General features: G+C 45.3%; 1 protein-coding gene across 2 annotated transcripts in view; it reads right to left on the bottom strand.

The window, feature by feature from the left end:
* The window catches only part of LOC148517947 (tRNA (32-2'-O)-methyltransferase regulator THADA-like), a 51,954-nt gene that overhangs the window by 11,456 nt on the left and 19,787 nt on the right, over positions 1 to 20,711 (bottom strand). For both annotated transcript variants that reach the window (XM_088477837.1, XM_088477838.1), the window contains 5 exons: positions 19,010 to 19,167; positions 2,092 to 2,234; positions 1,206 to 1,385; positions 296 to 441; positions 89 to 217 (listed from right to left, as the gene is read on the bottom strand). In XM_088477837.1, coding sequence (XP_088333963.1) covers positions 89 to 217; positions 296 to 441; positions 1,206 to 1,385; positions 2,092 to 2,234; positions 19,010 to 19,167 — 756 coding nt within the window. The remainder of the gene's footprint in view (positions 1 to 88; positions 218 to 295; positions 442 to 1,205; positions 1,386 to 2,091; positions 2,235 to 19,009; positions 19,168 to 20,711) is intronic.

The following is a 20,711-nucleotide window of genomic DNA, read 5'->3' on the forward strand; positions in this document are numbered from 1 at the left end:
GAAGAAGTATGACAGAATGTGACCTTTACACTCCCACACACACTATTTTCAGTTATGACACAAGTAACACCCACTGTATGGAACGTACCCAGTGACGACATCTCAGGAATATGTCATGATATGTTGCCACAGAACCTTCTACTACCAAGTCAGGAAGCAGCGGTGTGGAGCCAGCAATCAGCTTCTCTACTAAAGGCCCAAGAAACGTTCCAATTTCCTGAGAGGAAAATATACAGACAAAGCTGGGAATTGTAACTCATCTCATGCAGCTTACATTCATTTTTAGGATTCTCACCTTTAAGGAGACCCAGCAACAAGTCATGATGAGGCTGTGTTCCTCTGAGAGCAGAATATCTTCCTGTATATCCACCACACCTCTCCCCTGTGCAATCAGGACACTAACAGCCTTGCCCATTTCTTCAAAGGACGGAGCAGCTACATCTGTGTGACAGAGACCACACCAGTTATAGCAAAGGCTTTTCTGCTCTCGATTAAGAGTTTGGTTGTGATGTCCCCACCCACAGAAGTCAAAAACTACATTTGCTGACAATTAGAATAGTACATTAATTTTATATATATATATATATATATATATATATATATATACATATATACACATATACATATACATATAAAATCTACTTGCTGTGAAGATCGGCCCTCCTTTGCTGATATCAAACAGCTGCATAAGGTGCCCTCCTCGTGTGAATCTCTGAATCCAGGGACACACTAATGTAGACAACAGGTAAGGCGGCGGCACTCAAACGACTTGTAAGGATTCCACAAAGCCCAGTTCATATGTGTGGGCTTTGTGGAATCTTTACAAGTCGTTCGGGTGCCGCCTTCTTACCTGTTGTCTCTCTCTATATATATATATATATATATATATATATATATATATATATATATATAATCTTATAGCAAGGTACATACTGATTTAATGGGAAGGGCCACATGTATGTTAGCATTCCCAGATTTTTATTATGTTAAATTCAATTTTTTTCTCATGGTGAACACTCAGAAATACTGTTGGAACTTTGCATGGGGTCCGTAAACAACAAGTTAGACAGCTTTGCAACACACATATAAATAAATGCTGGTAACTACAGGCAATGTCATTTAACACATGTTATAGAAAGCTTACAATCACATAAAGAGGTTAGGAATAGTGCATATTGGGATGTAATAACACCAGCATGACTCACCTGATATCTGCTCACCCCATGCTTTGTGCAACATGCTCAAGATGAAGGATGCTATCTCCTGCAACAAGCGCACCAGTTTCTGTAGGAGACAGCACCAACTAAGGGCAAGGTCAGTCTGTGACAGGGATTGTGAGACAGAGGAAGCATCCAGCAGACATAACCGCAGAGCAGAAAGCACACCTAGAGACATGGCGAGAGAATAGGGAGAAGAAACCAGGGTGCAATATGAGACATACACTGAAGTGCCAAAAGTCATGAGATAGCCGTATGTAAAGGTAATGGTAGGGGGCGACACCGTACTGTGACATCTTTCAAATACCCAGACCTGCATCAGTTGTAATCTGACATCTCGTGGGTCAGTATGAACACCTGCAAGGGCATGATAATGGGACATACCATTTCCGAAGTTGTGCGGGCATTCAACATTCCTCGATCTACAGTGACAAGTATGTATCGGGAATACCTCATGGAAGGCATTACCACCCACTGTGGACAGCGCAGTAGCCGTCCACAGGTGGTAACAGACAAGCGACACTGGCTCAAATCACATCCACATTCAATGCAGGAGGTACCAGAAGCATATCCAGCAGGTCGGTGCAGCGTTCTTTAGCTTCCTATCTACTGTATATTTAAGTATTATTACAGACTATACATTCTGGGAAATACCTAGTCTTACAGAATAGGATATTGAAAATGAACTTTGGAAACAGTTTCAAAATCTCGTGGTTCCTAACATTTCAATTTAATTAATAGGAAACAATGAGTATCTTCACATAGACTTATGGCAAACAACCCCCTGTATGCCCTACTTGGATTTACCTATGCATAAAACAACTACTACGTTTACATGTTATCTCCATTGTTTATTATAATAAGCTTGGCTCACCATGCATGGGCTTTGTGCTTGCTGCCACTAACAGGTTTTCCTGTGCACAGCAGTAGTGATCCTGCAGCATCCTGGTTAGATATGTTACGAGGCCCAGTGCAGACAAAGGGACATCACCTGCCAATCTAATGGATTCATCTGGCCTGTGACAGAGAACATAACAGATTTATTAATATGCATACTTTACTCCCATTGTCTTATTTCTGCTTCTTTTACAGAGTAACAAGTTGGTAAAATAGTGTAGTTGGCTACTGCAGTATACATAGGTACAGATGTGTCTGCATACATCTGTCTCCTTGCGTGTTATACAGTCATTGTAGTATCGCCATGCCATGGCATGACTCAGTAACACAGAAAGTGTATCTGCATGTGAAATGCTATGTTACAGTGTCACAGCCACTGAAATAGCTGTGACACGGGAGGTTTCTGTCCTCCCTGAGCTCGCCTTAGGACACCTGCACTACGGTTTGACAGGTGTACTGCCCCAATCAAACTCCCGACCTGCCACTGTCCCTGCAGCAGGTGCACACAGTATACTGTAGGCATGCCACTTATCACTTTAATCAGCCGAAGCTGCGTGTGTTCTATTTGCATCGTAGTGTGAAAAAGACGCATTTGAAGGCAAAAACAAAAAATCACACAATAAGACGCTCAGCGCTACCGAGTCACACAGCACTCAGGCGTTATGTGTAACGCAACTTGTAGCACACGGAGGATACAAGTATGTGAACACATCTGTACAAATGTATCTAACCCAGTGGTTCTCAACCTCTCTTCACCTGGGTATCCCCTGGCAGCCCATTTGCGTACACCAACATTTGCAAAGTAATACATTTGTAATGAAAGATATTGCTATTAGATAAAATGTTTAGGCCAGACTATACACAAAAGCAATAAATGTGCTTTGAAAAATAGAATGAATCATACATATATTTTTCATATACAGGTATTACAATGTAAGAAAAATGTAAAAGTGGCAATAAAACTACAGTACACACATGCTTCCTTATTCTGTTTTAAAACGATGTTATATTTTAACAATTACAGGGACACCAAATCTGTGGCCCTACATCCTCGAGTGCAAAAGTTTCAAACTTGTCAAATCTTTCTAAAGTTGTGCAGAAAATGACTAGGTAACATGACTCAAGTCAAGGAAGACTCCACAGAACTTTTTCCGTTCACACCAGGAATGTATAGGTCCGCTATATCCTCTGACAATTACTGCAAGGAATCACAAGGGAAAAGGGGCAGGGGAAAATCCGAGCACTGGTAAGACAAAAATATAATGACAAGATAGTAATACAGATAAAATTATAATTATTAATTTCCCAATAATCAAGGTGGATCATATGGTAAATATTTATCACGAATATCACACATGTGGGGGTGCACCCCCGAGAGTAAAATGTGGAACAGAACAATAAATTGGAGAAAATTAACTCTCTCTTTTTGGGGGGGCACTCATTATCAATTCCGTTTAAAACTTAACTTTTAATAATTCATTTAAATATTCAGGTAACCCGCTCGTGCACAGTGGGTCCCTGTTACAGACGGCTGTTCCGTTATACACTTCCTCAGTGTGGAGCACAGCACCGCCGGTTGACATGAGTATACCGGAGCCACATCCAGGCACTGGCGGCCCCAGCATTATATTATATATGAGAGGTATACTTTCTTTCTTTTCAGTGGATCGTGTGTTATTCCAAAAGTTGAGGTGGAGGTGGACCCTGCTATGTCTATAGATATCAGAATCCCTCCACCACCTTAGGATACACATAGTCAATCTTATAGATTGTAAGCTTACGAGCAGGGCCTTCCTACCTATATATCTGTGTATTACTACCTAATTTTGTTCTATTTATGCTTCCAATTGTAAAGCGCAACGGAATATGCTGCGCTATATAAGAAACTGTTAATAAATAAATATTTAACTTCTTTCCTACGTCACCACCAGTGCTGCACCGCTCACTCCCCATCAAGGCTAATTGGCATATGAGGAGCAGCAGCTTGCAGTACTGTGATCATGTGTACAATTTCCTCTCAGTTCACATTGACTATTCTCAACCTTTTTCCACCTTGAAATTATTCTTTCAGTATTCGGGGTACTCTCATTGTACCACTTGTACTGGAGGTCCATGCACTGTCACAACAAGGTCCACCTTACGGTGAGTCCAAAAGCAGATATCCTTACACTCATTCACGTCCAGGAGCAGACTATGTGGTACGCTCACTCCTTGTATTAATGCTTTGCACACAAGGAGCAGCAGCTGCATCATAGCACGCCATGGAGGGATCTGTCATCTTCTATTTTCTAAATTTATCTCCATACATACAATATCTACTGTATGTCAACATTTTTAATATTAATGGTAAATTTAGCCTTTATGTCAATAGTAAATACTTTGATATTTCTTTCCTTCAGTTGACAGAGTGTGACATTTATGTACTGTATATCTGAGACAACTCCGGATTGTTATACGGAATATGTAACTGCATTATAACTGTTATTTGAATTTGAGATGAATTTACATCTCTATAAAATCAAATGGTGGTCTATATATTGATATCACTCGTCACAGTAATATTCATTTGAACTATACTACCAATTACAATATAGTAAATCAATAACTTTTTACTAATCAACTTGGTGACTGTCTGCTGCAACAAATATTGGAGCATTTGTGCTTCCGGATTGAATTATATTGCTAAATATATTCTCATTTCTTCTCTTATATTGAGCCCTTTTGTTTTTACTCCTATATGTCTGTTTGAATATATTTTTTTAATATTTAAATAAATTATTAAAAGTTAAGTTTTAAACGCAATTGATAACGAGTGCCCACCCAAAAAACAGGATTTTGGTACTTACCGATAAATCCCTTTCTCCGATTCCACAGGGGACACTGGAGTTCAAGACAGTGGGGTACAGACGGTGGTAGAGCAGAGCCTGGCACTTTAAATAAATTTAGAAGTGTGACTGGCTCCTCCCCCTCTATGCCCCATCAGCCCCAGTTTAAGAACTGAGCCCGAGAGGAGACGGAGGACAACAGGAAAACGAGGAGAAGGAGAAGACCACAGAACGGAACAAGACCGAACGAAGGAGAACAGAGGAAACCACTGCAGGGAACCATGCAGTCACACAACCATAGAAGGAACCAAACAACTGGCAGGTACGCAGCGCTGGGCGGGCGTCCAGTGTCCCCTATGGAATCGGAGAAAGGGATTTATCGGTAAGTACCAAAATCCTGTTTTCTCCTTCATCCACTAGGGGACACTGGAGTTCAAGACAGTGGGGACGTCCCAAAGCCAACCTCCCGGGTGGGAAGCGCAGAGAACATGCTGACCCTTAGGCCAACTGAAACAGGGACCGCCAAAAACCAGAGGTTCAACGGAAGACAAGAGCTGAGGATCAAGTGTCGTGAGCCAGGATACAATCAGAGCTCCTTGTGGAACAGACAAGGAAATTCCACAACTTACAGCGTAAACAGAATGGAATAAGCGGCTAGCGAGAAAACACCCTCAGAGGAGAAGCATCAAAATGCTGTAAACTCAGCTACAAAACAGACCAAGCCGGACTGTTGGGAGCAGAGAACTCCAACCCGAATCCATATGAGAAGGGCAGTAACCCGAGAACAAACTCGAGAAAACTGTACCAGATTCGGAAACGGGAAACTGCAACAGTCGCAGATAACAGAATACCAGCACTGTTGGACATAATCATAAAAATACAAGTATAACTATACCAATCTACAGAAACAGAGCTGATCCTGTCCACAGACTCCTAACAAAGAGTATGCAGGGAGGCAAAAATCAAGGCCGAACAGTCACCACGAACCAGCCTGAAGGTCCAACTACTACAAGTTGTAAACCAGCAGAAGGAAAAGACCATAGAAATCTCCAACGAGTTACGATCACACTGGGAGTGAGGCCGAGGCAGCTTCGAGAGGATTGAGATTACAATACCTTTCAGAGGGTCAGACAACAGAACAGCCCATTCCGAAAACAGAGTAGAAAACCACGACCGAACACCTGTGGCTGAAAAGAAAATCACAGCCACAAACTCCAAAACAACAGACAACTCCCAACATGATGGAAGAGCGTAGTCAAACTGCTGGCCTGAACATACTCTAGTAGTTAAAGAGCACAGCTGCAACAGCCACCCAGGGAGAGCTACCAAAATAGGAAAGCATTCCATACTGCAAGGCTAGAGTACTAGGACAACCCTGAAGGTACCAACCAGGTACCCGTCAATGTGATGAAAACATCAACAATACTGAATAGAAAATCCACCAGGCCCCCTGCGTAGGACATAAAAACTGTCACACTTTAATGTAAAGATGTGCACTAGTTCCAGTAGAACATTGTCACTAATCTTATGTTGAAACTATGCACCAGGGAAGCTCTAAAGTGTAGAGCCAACTGATTTAAAGAGCGGATGGCTGCTAGGAACGCAGCTAGGGTGTAAAAGAGAGAATAACTTATGCAATGTCAGGTCTGGCATTAGTGGGAAAAGCCCGCTTACCTGTGAGCATCCAGAAACCCTCTGGACGCTATGTAGAATGTCACTGACCTTTTCCATCTCCCAGCAACCTGCCCTGTCAGGTATAGGGAGTAGCTTCAGTGGGCTAAGACCCGATGCTCCACAGCACGGACTTCAGTCTGGAGATGTTGCAGTAGAAAACACTGTATAAACTAGCAAAATGTTAGTGGAGACAGGAAGGTAATACAACAGGACTCTCTATACCTGAGCTTGTTATATCAGGGATGTGTATCCATTATAGAATTTATACATATACCACAAAACGGTATGCTAGTGTAAGTATCAGTACATTAACACTTATAATGGAGAAGTGCGTATTACGTCCACCAATCTAATACAACCCAGGCCTGACCCTGCCTATATCGGTGGGTGGCCCTAGGCCTTCAGCCCTGAGGACGGAATAGAACCTGTATTCTCTATGTACAGATAGAATGTACCTAAGGGCCCTTTAGAGACTCATTTTATTCAAATATGCGACAAAATAATAATATGGAGTACCGGAATCTATACAGAGAAAGGCACATGTACATAGACAGAGTGCGTTAGTTATCCCAAGAAAAGAAGGAATATATCTCTGGTGATAACTCCAAATAGGCTTAAACCCCAGGTTTTGCCTATTAGAAAATATCCATACCAGGGATGGGAATATATTAGTATATATACACATGTACATACAAACAAACATAGTTGCATGAGAAGGCCATCTCTTTGAAAGGAGGAGTGGTGCCAACACAGCAAGTTTACTTGTCAGATTCCTGCACCGGACGATCAGCATTCTATCTATCTATCTATCTATCTATATATATATATTTTATATATATATATATCCTTCACACTCAGTGTCTTATAAGTTTGCTACCAAGTGCAAAGTTGAACTAATCATAGAGCCCCCTAAAGGGGGGCGCCATAGATAGGGACTGACCAAAACAGAACTACAACCCCAGTAGGATGTAAGTACATATCTTTATACCTATATACATACAAGAAGGCCCCAGTAATGTATAGGGTTCATAATAGAAGCAATGCTTTAGGGAAATGTCTATCACTGTGTAAGCTGCAGAACATGACTCTAGTCTATAGAGCCACCATTTAATATATATACATATACACACACATACACACACAGACATGGATAAGCCGACAGCTTTAGGTAATCCTAGGTGGCTTCCCATCCTAGGAAATATAGGTATATATATATATACACATACATATATATACATATATGTACACACATACACCCACATACAAAACCCCAGGGAGAGAAGTGTAAAGCGGAGTTATCGTACCAACTACCGCATCAGGAGAGACCATTCTCTGATCGCAGAATCTTTCTTTTAAATATGCTAGGTACCAGACATAAAACTGATAACAGATCCTACCTCTGCCTTTATGGTAAGGATAAGAAGCGATATAGATTGTATGTATGTATGTATATACATACATATATATACACATACATACACACACAACACACACCTCTCCACACATCCATATGCGTACCTACATACAAGATTGGTAGGTAACGATAATATGTAAAATTAGAACATGAGCAATAGTTAGAGCCATGGAAGGAAGGAACTGAGCCCACAGGACTAACTCCAGCATGTATATGTTCTATAGCAAGGCTTAGGATAAATATATGTGGCTTACCTCAATGCAGGGAGGCTGCTCAAGTGTCGCGTGTGGCCGTCATTCTGTTACGGTGTAAGGGGCAGGATATTGTAGCAGCGTGCTGTCCCAGACTGGTATCTCATGGAAACCTGCGGTTACTCGTGTGCTCATCTTCTTAGTTGAGCTATATTTGTCTGCAGAAGATTAACAATCTACCTACTAAAGGGATTACTGCCCCTGAAAAGTGAGCTGTGTACTAACAGAGTCCTCCCAACATATTAAAAGGGAGACCTGTCCCTTGGGGAAATCCACAGCGCACTACCCCCATCTAAACAGGAGATAAGGCCTGTCACTTAGAGAAGTGGGCATCCCAGCCTCTAATGCTGGGCCACAGGGATGGTAAGCCCAGTCTGGGATTCCCGTTCCTGATATGGATGATTCGGGAGGACCAGACCCAAGGCCTGCCCCCTCAGTCAACACTGGGTTGAAAACCCAACCCAATGGGGAGTACTGCTGAAGTGTGCACTGGAACGCTTGCCATCCTTGCGCAGAGTGCTAATTAACCTTTCTGGAATAAGGCTTGTCCATAGACTACCCGATATATATATATATACACACACTACAACCCCAGGAGACATGCGGGACTTAAGGGCACACGTCACTGTGCCAGATATAGATATATATATATATATTTTTTTTTTTAAATTCCCCATTCCAAGACCTCTTTGCAGCGGGACAGTAGGCGCTTAAACGTCATTTATACTGATTCACGGCCTATTTCCTCTTGCTGACTGCCTATACACCCTATATAGGAATACATATACATCTACATACACACACACACACACAACACTTACATATACATGTGTTGCAGAAGTGAAGGGAAAGCCTCTTACACTGCGCTAGGGTAGAAGATTATACTGCGCTGTGTGCGCAAAATGTCCATGCTAGCCTGGAATCCTGGTTACCATACGCTGTCCCCTCAACAGAACCGCATAAAGCGGAGTCTTAGTGCACCCGCAAGCGTGAGGTTGGGGGATGGGCAGCAATAACCATCAGTGCAGCAGATGTTGGGGCAATGAGCTATACTGCTATGGAGGGCGCCGAAGCGCTTAACACGAATGCCCCGAAGTAGCTAACGCCGGAGCGTATAGTTTAAAGCACCGCCTCAGCAGACTAACAGCTACGCTGTTAAGCGGCTAACTATATGATAGCTCCAGCGCTTTCAGTAAGTGACAGCGCAGTCAGCCGCCTGTCACTTACCTGTGATAAAGTGAACGGAGCTACAACACCCATCTCCCCATTGTGGGGGGAGGGGTAGGAGACCCGGACTCAGCCAGCTACACCTGGCGGCGGGCCCCGTACTTTCATTATCTGTCCCGAGTGGGAGTGTGTCAGCGCTGTGCTGCGTGACGGACCCCTCTTAATAAAAGAGGGAGTTGATTTTACTACCCTAACGTGGGAAGCAGGGCTCTCATGCAGGCGCTGGTCCGCGCTGCATACATCAATGTGTGTAGCGTTGGGACACAGGGAGCGCTCACGAGTGAAAACTCGGCTCTTAAAAGAACACCTCTCCTGCTAAGCAGGAGAGGAGAGCATATCCTTTGCAGGCTGCCGTAGTGCTACTGGCGCTGTACCTGCTGCTCCAGCATATCCCCTCATGAGGGGGAGGTTGAAACATATGGCACCGCTGTGCAGGACGCGCCATAACTGTTTTCGGCGTGTCTCAAGCTGGGTCCGTGCGCTTATGAAGTTATGAGCCACGGCTGCCCGCCTTACAAACCCCGGGAGGGCAAGCGCTACTAACGCTGACAGCCGCGTGCGCACACAGTGAGGGAGAGCCCGACTATAAAAGGCACCGCTAGTATGCATGACGCGCCATTTCCGCCCCTGCTGCCCCGGTAATGACCGGGAATTCTGTACAGCACCTGGTGACCCGAAGTCAAGGAGAGGGTGGTGCGGCGGGAGGGGAAGTCGGGTCCTCCTACAGTGACAGTGTCACTGAGCCCAGTTATACATCCACTGCTCCTGCTAATCGGGAGCAGTGGTCATACTCACAACTGCTGCGGCCGGGATACTGGGCTGAGGGGGCAGAGAGGAACCCGGACACATGCCGGTGTCAGCAGTGGCGGGTCCTCTCGGGGTCCGATGACTCCATATTTGTGTGTGCCCCCTCCTCAGGATCACCGGACACAGACTGCAGTAGCCGTGTGGTGCCCTTCCCAGCGGCTCCCACGTAGCAGGCAGACTGCCACAGTAAGCAGCCTGCCTGTCCTCATGCTTGTAAATAAATTAAAAAAAAAGATATATATGAGAAAGGCTGGAGACAGCCTGATGTGCGACCGGCTCTCTCGGGCACATTCTAAAAACTGGGGCTGATGGGGCATAGAGGGGGAGGAGCCAGTCACACTTCTAAATTTATTTAAAGTGCCAGGCTCTGCTCTACCACCGTCTATACCCCACTGTCTTGAACTCCAGTATCCCCTAGTGGATGAAGGAGAAAAGACAGTTAATTTTTTCCAATTACTTCTTCACTGCTGGGGTAGTTGTAGAGCAGGGCAAAAAACAGCTCTTACACCCCCCTCCCCATTGGCTAATGCTGGCCATACACGCTACAATTATCGGGACGATCCGCCCGATATATATCTCACAGATCTTACAAATCATCTGATTTGGTAAGCATGTAACAAAGTCAATCCAGAGTTCGTATAGAACGTGAGCATACATACTGATTGATCAGCTGGCCGCTATCATTAAGCTGTTTCTGTAAGTACTGGCATCCCAGTATTACAATATATGGTCCAAGTAATCTTAGCTATATTGTTAGGTTCCCCCACTCATAACCAGCCAATGTGATAGTATTAATGAAATTACCATTAGTCCATTTCACCGCGTGGCCATGCTCATGGATTCCAAGGACCGGGCACTCTTTGTCCTTATAGAAACAGTGGGTGGAGATAGGGAGATGTTAGCGGGCTACTGTTTGTCCCTGCTGCTGAGTAATCAGATCAGTGCGGCTGCTGCTTATTCATGTCCCGGCTGCTCACCAATAAGTTCAATGCTCGTCAGAGCAGTATCCGGAGTTTTAGAGTAACAGGGATAACAAATTAGGTCAACGCGTTTTGTCCCGTGGAATGCCTGGAATTTTCAAGACTTTTTTTTTTTTTTTTACAAGTCTTCAAAAAGTCCCTGCATTCCAATAGAGAGCAAGCTTTGATCTACCATATATTAGTATTAAATACAAAGAAATTGAATACCAGCGCAGTGATTATCATTTGTTAGATCTTTTGGAATCATTATAGGGTCCTAACTAGACCCTGGTTACTTGCAGCAGGTATCAATTCTATGATTATATAACATTTGATATCATCGCCAAGAAGGATAGTGTTTTTCACTACACTGTGTTTGGTTGTTATTCAATATCTGGGCTGACTGTAATCTGTCCAGCCAGCAAGTGTGAATGGCTATTTGTGTCCAAAAAGCAAGTGTGCAGTATCTGGTCCAATCTTAAATAATTTGTGACCAAAAAACAAGTGTGCAGTATCTGGTCCAATCTTAAATAATTAATTTGTGACCAAAAAACAAGTGGGCACTATCTGGGCCGCTCTTAAAAAATGTGTCCAAAAAGCAAGTGTGCAGTATCTTAAAAATGATATCTGTGTTCAGCCAGCTGTTACCCATAATGAGTAAGAATGTAAATCAGAAAACAACAAGCTTACGTTTCTTTCAGAAAAATGAAAGTATGAGGACAACAACACAGCCAGAGATTTCCAACAAGCACATTGCAGGTGAGGCCGGTCCATCTTATGCTGGCCATACACGCTGCAATTATCGGAACGATCCGCCCGATATCGGCGGATTGCCGCGATAATTGTAGCGTGGGGGGGGGGGCGACCGAGGGTTAAATATTGCTCGGTCGGGCATGTTGGATTGTCCAGCATGCACGTCCGATGCGATATTTACCCGGTAACTGTCGGCCGCATCGGGCAGTGTATGCCCAGCGCGGCCGACAGACAGACATTTCCTGTGTTCCTTCCTACGGAAGGAACAGGGAAATGTCTCCTCCCCCGGGGGCGGAGCGCAGATGTCGGGCTATACACTGTGAGATTTTTCACACAGTGTATGCCGCGGACATCTGCGGCTGGCAGCCGGCCAGATAAAATGTCTGTCGGTCTGACAGACATTTTATCTTGCCGTGTATGCCCAGCATTATGAATCACAGTTTGTTTCGCATAAAAAATGCTTCTCTAAACATCACATATCAAGAGTAAACAGTGACTTGTTGTTAGTAAAAGGGAATGATATCTTCCACGTGTATAATATATGGAAAGAGACAGGCCACAAACAAGGCAGTGACTTGGGTGACTGCTCTGTGCAAAAGACTTTGAAAAGAAAGGTTACTTAACCATGAGCAAAGTGAGTTACACATTGATTCTTGTTCAAATATACTTCAAAAAAGTTTTTTTTAAGAAAATTGGTTAGGAGATATTGATCAATTGCAGTTGTAATTATTATTATTATTTCAGTGTTCTGTGTGAAGAAACAACAGACATCTCAGTTTTGAAACTGCTTATACCCCTTTCAGACTAGCAGCAAAATCCTGGGTTATTGCAGGGTTAAGCCCGGTTGCTGCTAGGTGTAAAAGGGGCAAAGGGTTGCATTCCCGGGTCTAATGACCCGACAACCCAAACGGGTAGTTTGCAAGGTTTAGCACTGGAAAGACCCATGTAATCCTGCAGTGTAATTGGGTAACCCGGGTCTTCCAACCCGGTCCTGTATACAGCATGGGGAATTACTGGTATCTCGGCGCTTGGAGATGATGTTATAAATTAAATGAAATTAAAAGAAGTGAATATCCAAACGGTTCAGTGGTTAAACTCGTCTGACATTGGCATGTCTGAATTCAAATTAGAAAACCAGTGTTTACAACGTAAGTTGTCACAATCTGGTTTAGTTACACATCCCTAAAATGGGAAAAGCTGTATATCACACAACAGTTTCCACATTCAGAGCTCTCACTGCCAATATTCTCTGAAGTGCTCATGTGTGACAGATCACCACATTTTAAATTGAAAATTGGTTTGGGGTTTAAAAAGAATTGCACTTTAAATCTCGAGGTTACATCACTGAAACCTTGCTGCTGCCCACAGCTCGCAGGCGAGTACATTTGGGCCTATGTGTCACTAAATGTTGTGAGAATGTCAAAAATGAGAGTTATGGTAAAAACTTACCTCTGTTAACTCTCTATCTTTGAAGTCCATAGGGTCCACAGGGAGACCTTGGGGTGTATGTGGTGGTTGAGGACTGGGCACCATGCAGTTAAAGCTTTCAGCTCCCAGGATGCATCAGTCCATCCCCCTATACCCTGCCCCTGAGATATAGGAAACCGGTGACTTGAAACATAGCCCATGTGAAGCCAGGTGCGTCAGGACTTCGAAGAAAGAGAGTTAACAAAGGTAAGTTTTACCATAACTCTCCTTTTCTTCTTCAGGGTCCACAGGGCACCACAGGGAGACATTGGGGATGTCCCAAAGCAGTTATTCAAGGGTGAGGATGCTCCTGCGCTGAAAGGAGAATCCAGGGTCTAAATGAAGCATCCTGAGAGCCAAATGTATCGAAGGCATAGAACCTCAGAAAGGTATGGACAGAGGACCACATGGCCACCTTTTTAAAGCGGTTCAGCCGAGGCGCCACGGCGAGCTGCCCACGAGGGACCCACAGAGCGAGTAGAATGAGCAGTAACAGTAGCCGGTACAGGAAGGCCTGCCTGCGTGTAAGCCTGTGAGATAGTCATGCGAAGCCATCTAGCCAACGTCTGTTTGTTGGCTGGCCATCCCTTCCTGCGAAATCTGTAGAGCACAAATAAGGAGACTGATTTCCGAAGAGAACTGGTACGGTCCACGTAGATCCTGAGGGCACGGACCACATCCAAGGAGGCCTCACCTGCCAATGGGTCTGGTGATTGAAAGGCCGGGACTACAATTTCCTCATTAATGTGGAAACGAGTAACAACTTTTGGAAGGAAACCAGGGCGAGTCTGAAAGCATAGCCCTGTGCTGATGGAATATTAAAAATGGGGAACGACAGGAGAGCGCCCCTAAATCTGGCACCCTTCAGGCGAACGCCATAGCCAGAAGAAAAAGAGTCTTCGTTGTGAGGCACGAGTTCCACAGATTCCAGGTGTTCAAACGGAGGACCCTGGAAGGGCATGGAGAACTACTGACAAATGCCAAGGAGCCATTGGGGGGACAAAGGGAGGTTGTATACAGAGGACACCCTGGAGGAAGCTACAGACATCCGGTAGTGGAGCAAGTCTATGCTGGAACCAAATGTGCAGAGCAGAGACATGCACTTTCAGCAAGGCAAGGCGGAGTCCAAGGTCCAGTCCAGCTTGAAGGAAGGCCAGGACTCTGGAAATCCTAAACACTTGAGGGTTGTAGCTTCTGGTACGACACCATTGGAAATATGTATGCCACACACTGTGGTAGATCAGAGCAGAGGCTGGCTTACATGCTCTGAGCATAGTCTGGAACACAGAGCTAGAGAATCCTTTGGACCTCAGAAGGGATGTCTCAAGATCCACACCGTCAAAGACAGATGACCCAGGTCCGGGTGAAGGCAAGGACCCTGAGACAACAGGTCCGGGCGTTGAGGCAGCAGGAACGGAGTGTTCGATAGAGACTCTGAAGAATCTGAGTACCAATGATGTCTGGGCCAAGCTGGAGTTACCAGCAAAACAGTGCCTCCGTCTTGTTTGAACTTCCGAAGAACTCGAGCCTGGAGAGAATAGGTACGCAATCTGGAAGGTCCACTTCACTGACTATGCGTCTACGAAGGTTGCCTTGGCATTACTTGTTCTGTACCAGTACACCGGCACTTTGTGATTGTGTCGGAAGGCCATGAGGTCCACCTCTGGTAGGCCCGATCTGTTCACTAGGAGTTGAAAAACCTCTGGGTGAAGAGACCATACCCCCGTGTATGCACATCGTGACGGCTGAGGAAGTCTGCTTCCCAATTGAGAACTCCCAGAATGAACACCGCAGAGATGACAGAATGCCTGACACTTCTGTCATTGCTGCCCGACTTCGAGTACCTCCTTGATGATTGATGTAAGCCACTGTTGTGGCATTGTTGGACTGTACCTGTACAGGTTTTCCTTGAACCATGTCCTGGGCCAGTATGAGGGCCCTGTAGACAGCTCAAGTTCCAATATGTTGATTGGCAGGGTTGATTCGACCTATGTCCAAAGGACCTGGAAGGAGTTTTGACCGGTCACTGCGCCCTAGCCGGAGACTGGCATCCGTTGTTCGGAGTACCCAGTTCGGGATCCAAAAGATGAGATGTCTGTAGCCACCAAGATAGGTACAGACGAACCTCTGGAGAGAGCACCATCGCCTGAGCTCTGATCCAATGGGGCAACCCATGTCAAAGGTGGATACCATGGATCCCAGAACCTGCATTGCTGAGTGGACTGACACTCTGTGACTGTGGAGGACTCTGCGCAATCGTAGTTGAAGTGTGGAGATCTGGTCTGATGTCAGAAAAATTTTCTGATCCTGAGAATCTAGCAGGGCTCCCTGATGAACCATTCTTTGTGAAGGATACAGGGAGGGTGTTTTTCCAGTTGATTAACCATCCGTGCTTTTGAAGGAAAGCGATGGTTAGCTGCAGATGACATTGAAGCACCCCTGGGGATACTGCTAAGAGCAGGAGGTCATCCAGATATGGTAGCAGTCAGTCACCCTGACCACGAAGGTGGGCCACCATGATACCATCATATTGGTAAATACACGTTGAGCTGTTAGTCCAAAGGGCAGAGCCTGAAATTGGAAGTGTTGCTGTAGTATAGCAAACAGGAGATATCGCTGATGAGAGGGCGCTATAGGTACATGTAGGTAAGCGTCCTGAATATCCAGAGATACCCAAGAAACTGAGAGTTGTCCGCACAGACACTTTAAATATCTTTAAGTCCTTCCCCAATTTGTTATTGATTTTATTATAATATCACTACGAAAGCACTTTTACACAATTTTGCACTTTAATATTTTGCTGGCTATAGTATTTTAAAGATGAATTAAAGGTTACATTTTATATACAGAAATTTTCTCATATTTTCATGGGTCACCATAATCTAATACACAATTAGTCCGTGAGTGCCCCTTGTTGGAATACTTTTTTCTTCATTTTGCTTGTACATATCCAGAGATACCATAAAGTCCCCAGGCTCCATAGCTAGGATGAAAGAGCGTAGGGTTTTCATCCTGGACCTGGGTACCCTGAGGAAAATGTTCATGGATTTGAGGTTGAGGATAGGCCGATGAGACCCATTCGGCTTCTGAACCAGAAAGAGAGTAGAATAATAACTGGTCCCTCACTGAAATAGCGGGACTGGCACAATTACCTCTGCTTGCAGCAAGGACTCTATGGATTTCTGGATTTGCAGGGCATTGTTTGAGTCCGAAAGAGGGCATGTGCAGAAAAATTGGTGGCGTGGCCATCTTAGAAATGAGAGGGCGTACCCATGAGAGACCACTTCTCTTACTCAAGCGTCCATGGTGGTTTGACACCAGCAGTGGGAAAACTGAAGAAGTCGGCCTCCTACTCTGGGGTCCCCCAGGGGGAGGCCCGTCCCTTCAGGCTGAGGGCTTGTCCTCTGACTTTTTATCACGGCGTCTGATGGTCCAGGCCTGCTTGGTCCTGGGCTTGGCGGCCCTAGTGGAAGCCGACTGCCTAAGAAAGGACTGACCTTTAGGCTTTCCTTGAGGACGAAAGGACCTAAAAGATGTAGACTGAGGCTTTGCAGTAGTAGACGCTGAAGGTAAAAATGCAGTTTTTGATGGCGCCAATGTGGTTACAAACTTGTCAAGGTCTGGGCCAAACAAGACTTCCCCATTGTAGGGCAATACTTCTAAGCCCTTCTTGGAATCCGCATCAGCCTTCCATGAGCGTAGCCACAGCGTACGGCGGGCAGACCCCACCGTGGCTGAGACACATATGTGAGCTATGAAAAACATCTGATCCCTAGATGCATCTGATGGAGAAGAGTCTTCAAGTGCGTCAGCCCAGCTCTCTATTGCTTTAGCCACCCATGCAATAGTCATGGTCGGAGGAGCATCAGCCCCTGAAAGAGAGTATCGATTTAAGGCAAGATTCAACCTTTCTATCCGTAGGGTCCTTCAGAGAGGATACTGTAGGGATAGGCAATGTAGTGCTCTTAATTAATCGCATAACATGGGAATCCACCGCAGGGGGAATCTCCCATTTTGAACAATGAGCTGCAGAAAATGGATAAGAGGAGGTCAGACGTTTTTGGGGCTGAAACCTCTTACCAGGCGTCTGCCAAGCTGTTGCCATGTGTTCAGCTATTTGATCCGATAGAGGGAATTCTGCTGAAGCCACTTTCTGTAATTTAAACAGTGGGTGCTTTGATTTTGGGGCTGGATCGTCATCTTCTATTAGTAAGATGGATCTAACAGTTCGCACCAAAGCAGGAATATTAATTTTTGACTGACTCTTCCTCTCCCAGAGGGGAGTCAGTGTTAGAGAGATCAACATCTTCTGCCTACTCAGATGACATCTCAGAATCTGAGAGCTACGTGGACTGTGACGATAACCCCGGGGCGCTTAAACGTTTTACTGGGTAGAAGCTGTGGCTGAGCCTGAAAATATGGCCGCCGGAGACCACTGAGGGGGTGTGGTCAGAGGAGGAGAGCAGCTCAGGGAAGCGAGACCTCAGAGGAATGGCGCCCTGTGCTGAGGGGAAGGGCCGCTTTAATGGGGAAAGCTGACCTCCCCATGTTGATTTGTAACCACCGGGAAGCTGGATTCCCACTCCATATGTACCCTGGTGGTCTAGTGGATCACTATGGACAAAGCCTGTGTTCACTCCCAGCACCTCCAGTCCGTCCCCAGAGACAGGAGGTAAAACTGCCAATCCACGGACCTGCCTCCTTGTGTACGGGATGCAGTCTGGGTCCGTCAGCGGGGCCGGCTAGGAAGGTCCCTGGGATGCAAGCCGATATCCACAGCCACAGCTGCGTTGCGGTGCCCGGAGGGGTGACGGAGCGGGAGCGCAGACGTCCTGTAGACAGTTTGCTGCTACCCGTTCAGCAGAAAAACTATGAAAAATAAATAAAATCATATAAATAAAGCTATCTGGGCTGCCTAAGCAGCCCACTGCAGAATGGTGACCCGACTCCGGCCGGGCACCAACGAAACTGAGGTGCCTGTGGCTTGGGGTATAGGGAGATGGACCAATGCATCCTGGGAGCTGAAAGCCTTAACTGCGTGGTGCCCAGTCCTCAAACACCATCTACACCCCAAGGTCTCTCTGTGGAGCCCTATGGACCCTATATAAGAAAGCAGCATTTTTCTGAGCAGTATGACACTAGCCTTAAAGAGGAGCTGTTATCAGGTTATGTATTGCTAGTTAATTATACTCTACATAGGGTCTTGTGCACATTGCATGTTTAAAGAATAAAACAAATAGCGCTTCTAAAAGTTGTGTTGAGTCCCCGGCCTTACCAGTGTTTGCGAGCCAGATGAACTGCATAGAGGAAGACCAGTCAAGACAGAGAATACACAGTATGCTACTCAAATCTGAAACTGGATCACGCTGTTTTTGAATCACTCTCCTGGGTTAATGGGGTCACCATTTAGATTTTTTTACCTCTTATTAACTTTAAAGAGTCTTATACAATATGATTTGCTTTGCACTAAGCACCCCATAAATGGGTTATCAAACCCATTACCTTTACTTTTAAATACCTTTGTAGCAAGGTCTTCATTAGGACAGCACCAGCTTCTGCCAGTGGTACGCGTGGGCTGCAGAGAGACTTCTGCCCTAACTTGAACAGTGTGCTGGTTAATGACTCGGGAGCAGGCAGGAAAAAACGAGCCAACAAATCAGATGCCATCTCTCGGATCTGTATGTAAATGATAAAAGCTGCAGAATAAAATGCCTAAGTTGAAACGGCAATTGCACATTTTTAGATTTCACAAGAATTCCCACCCAGTATAATATATGCAAGGAATACACCAATCAATATGTCCTTCTTCTTAACATCAGCAATCTGTTTCACTAGATGAAAATAAAAGGCTTTGTTCTAAAGCTAGTGTTAAGAAAAGAAAAATGGACATACATATATTATATAAGGATTAAAATAGGTTTGAAGCTGTTGGCTAGAAGTAAAAAGCAGAATCAGTCATAGTCTTCCCTCTAGGCTGTTTTAGCAGGACGCCGCTCCCTGCCTGATTTTAAAATGGCAAAATGCTCCCTGCCCTACCTGCTAGTGCCCTGCTGAAATAGCCTGCCAGGTGTACTGGTGTTGTCCCCACCTGCAGGCCACAGTGTCCCACGGGGGTGAAAAATTGCAGTGCACAGTTCACCGCCGGTGAATTGATGCTGTGCGCATGCAGCGAGGGTGTATATTTTCTGCCAACAAAGATTTAATACTTGGACACAAGAAAAAAAAAATTGTGGAATAGAAACAGTTCACATACTTGAATGTATGTAAATGTCCCGTGAGTCACACAGAGAATCACCCTTTATTTTACAGCATATATGTGTGCGAATGAAACCTACAAAAGTGGCCATGTGCACTGTATGGTTATGAGGAACAGTTCAAGCTAAGCAATTATCCCTTCAGACAATCAAGGGAAGAGACAATAACCAAGCAACAGCCAAGGTCAGAAGTAGAACATTCAATACAATTGCAAAACAATATACAGAGACCAGGAAACACAACCTATGATTACAGAATTTACACAAGAGATCTGACCTGGCTGTAGGGTAGGTTGAGTGAAAAAAAAAATTATTTTATCATATGCTGCATTGGGAAACAGGACTGGTGTTAGGGTATACCCCTACCTCCATCAAAATTTCAGTAGTACCCTTAACTTGACACAGCTCAAAGGATCACCATAGGATAACCATAAGAAGCAGTTGCCAATGTGAACAACACTGCCCATTTTACAATTATCGCTATAAAGCTCCTGGCAGCCTTAACTATGACAATCATCAGCTCCTCACCACAGTACATAATGGGCCAGAATCAGAGCTGAACGCTCCGACCAGAGCGCTCGCTCTGAATCAGGGCCCTCCTCCATGAAAATGGAGCGGCCTCCTGGCCGCTCGTATAGCTGTGGGTGACGACATGGGAACGCCTCCGTCTGGCAGGCACGCCCCCGGCACGCCCCCCAAAGGGGTCGTGCTGTCAATCAACATCGACAGCACGCCCCCCTTTGGTGTGAGACCCGGAGCGATGGTGAGCCCGTCGCTCGCCGGGTCTCGCGCATGCGCACGACGGAGCTCCCTCCGTCGTGCGCATGCGCAGTGGGGAACGCTCACGAGCGGGTCTGATGCTGACCCTGAGCGGGTCACGAGCGGGCCTGACGCTCACGAGCGGGTATGAATGACCCCCAATATTCCGAGCCAAAGCTTCCTTTGTTCTCCTTTCCTCAGCATATT

Source organism: Taudactylus pleione, unplaced genomic scaffold (assembly GCF_031769625.1).
Source record: "Taudactylus pleione unplaced genomic scaffold, aTauple2 ptg000205l, whole genome shotgun sequence".
Lineage (NCBI taxonomy): Eukaryota > Metazoa > Chordata > Amphibia > Anura > Myobatrachidae > Taudactylus > Taudactylus pleione.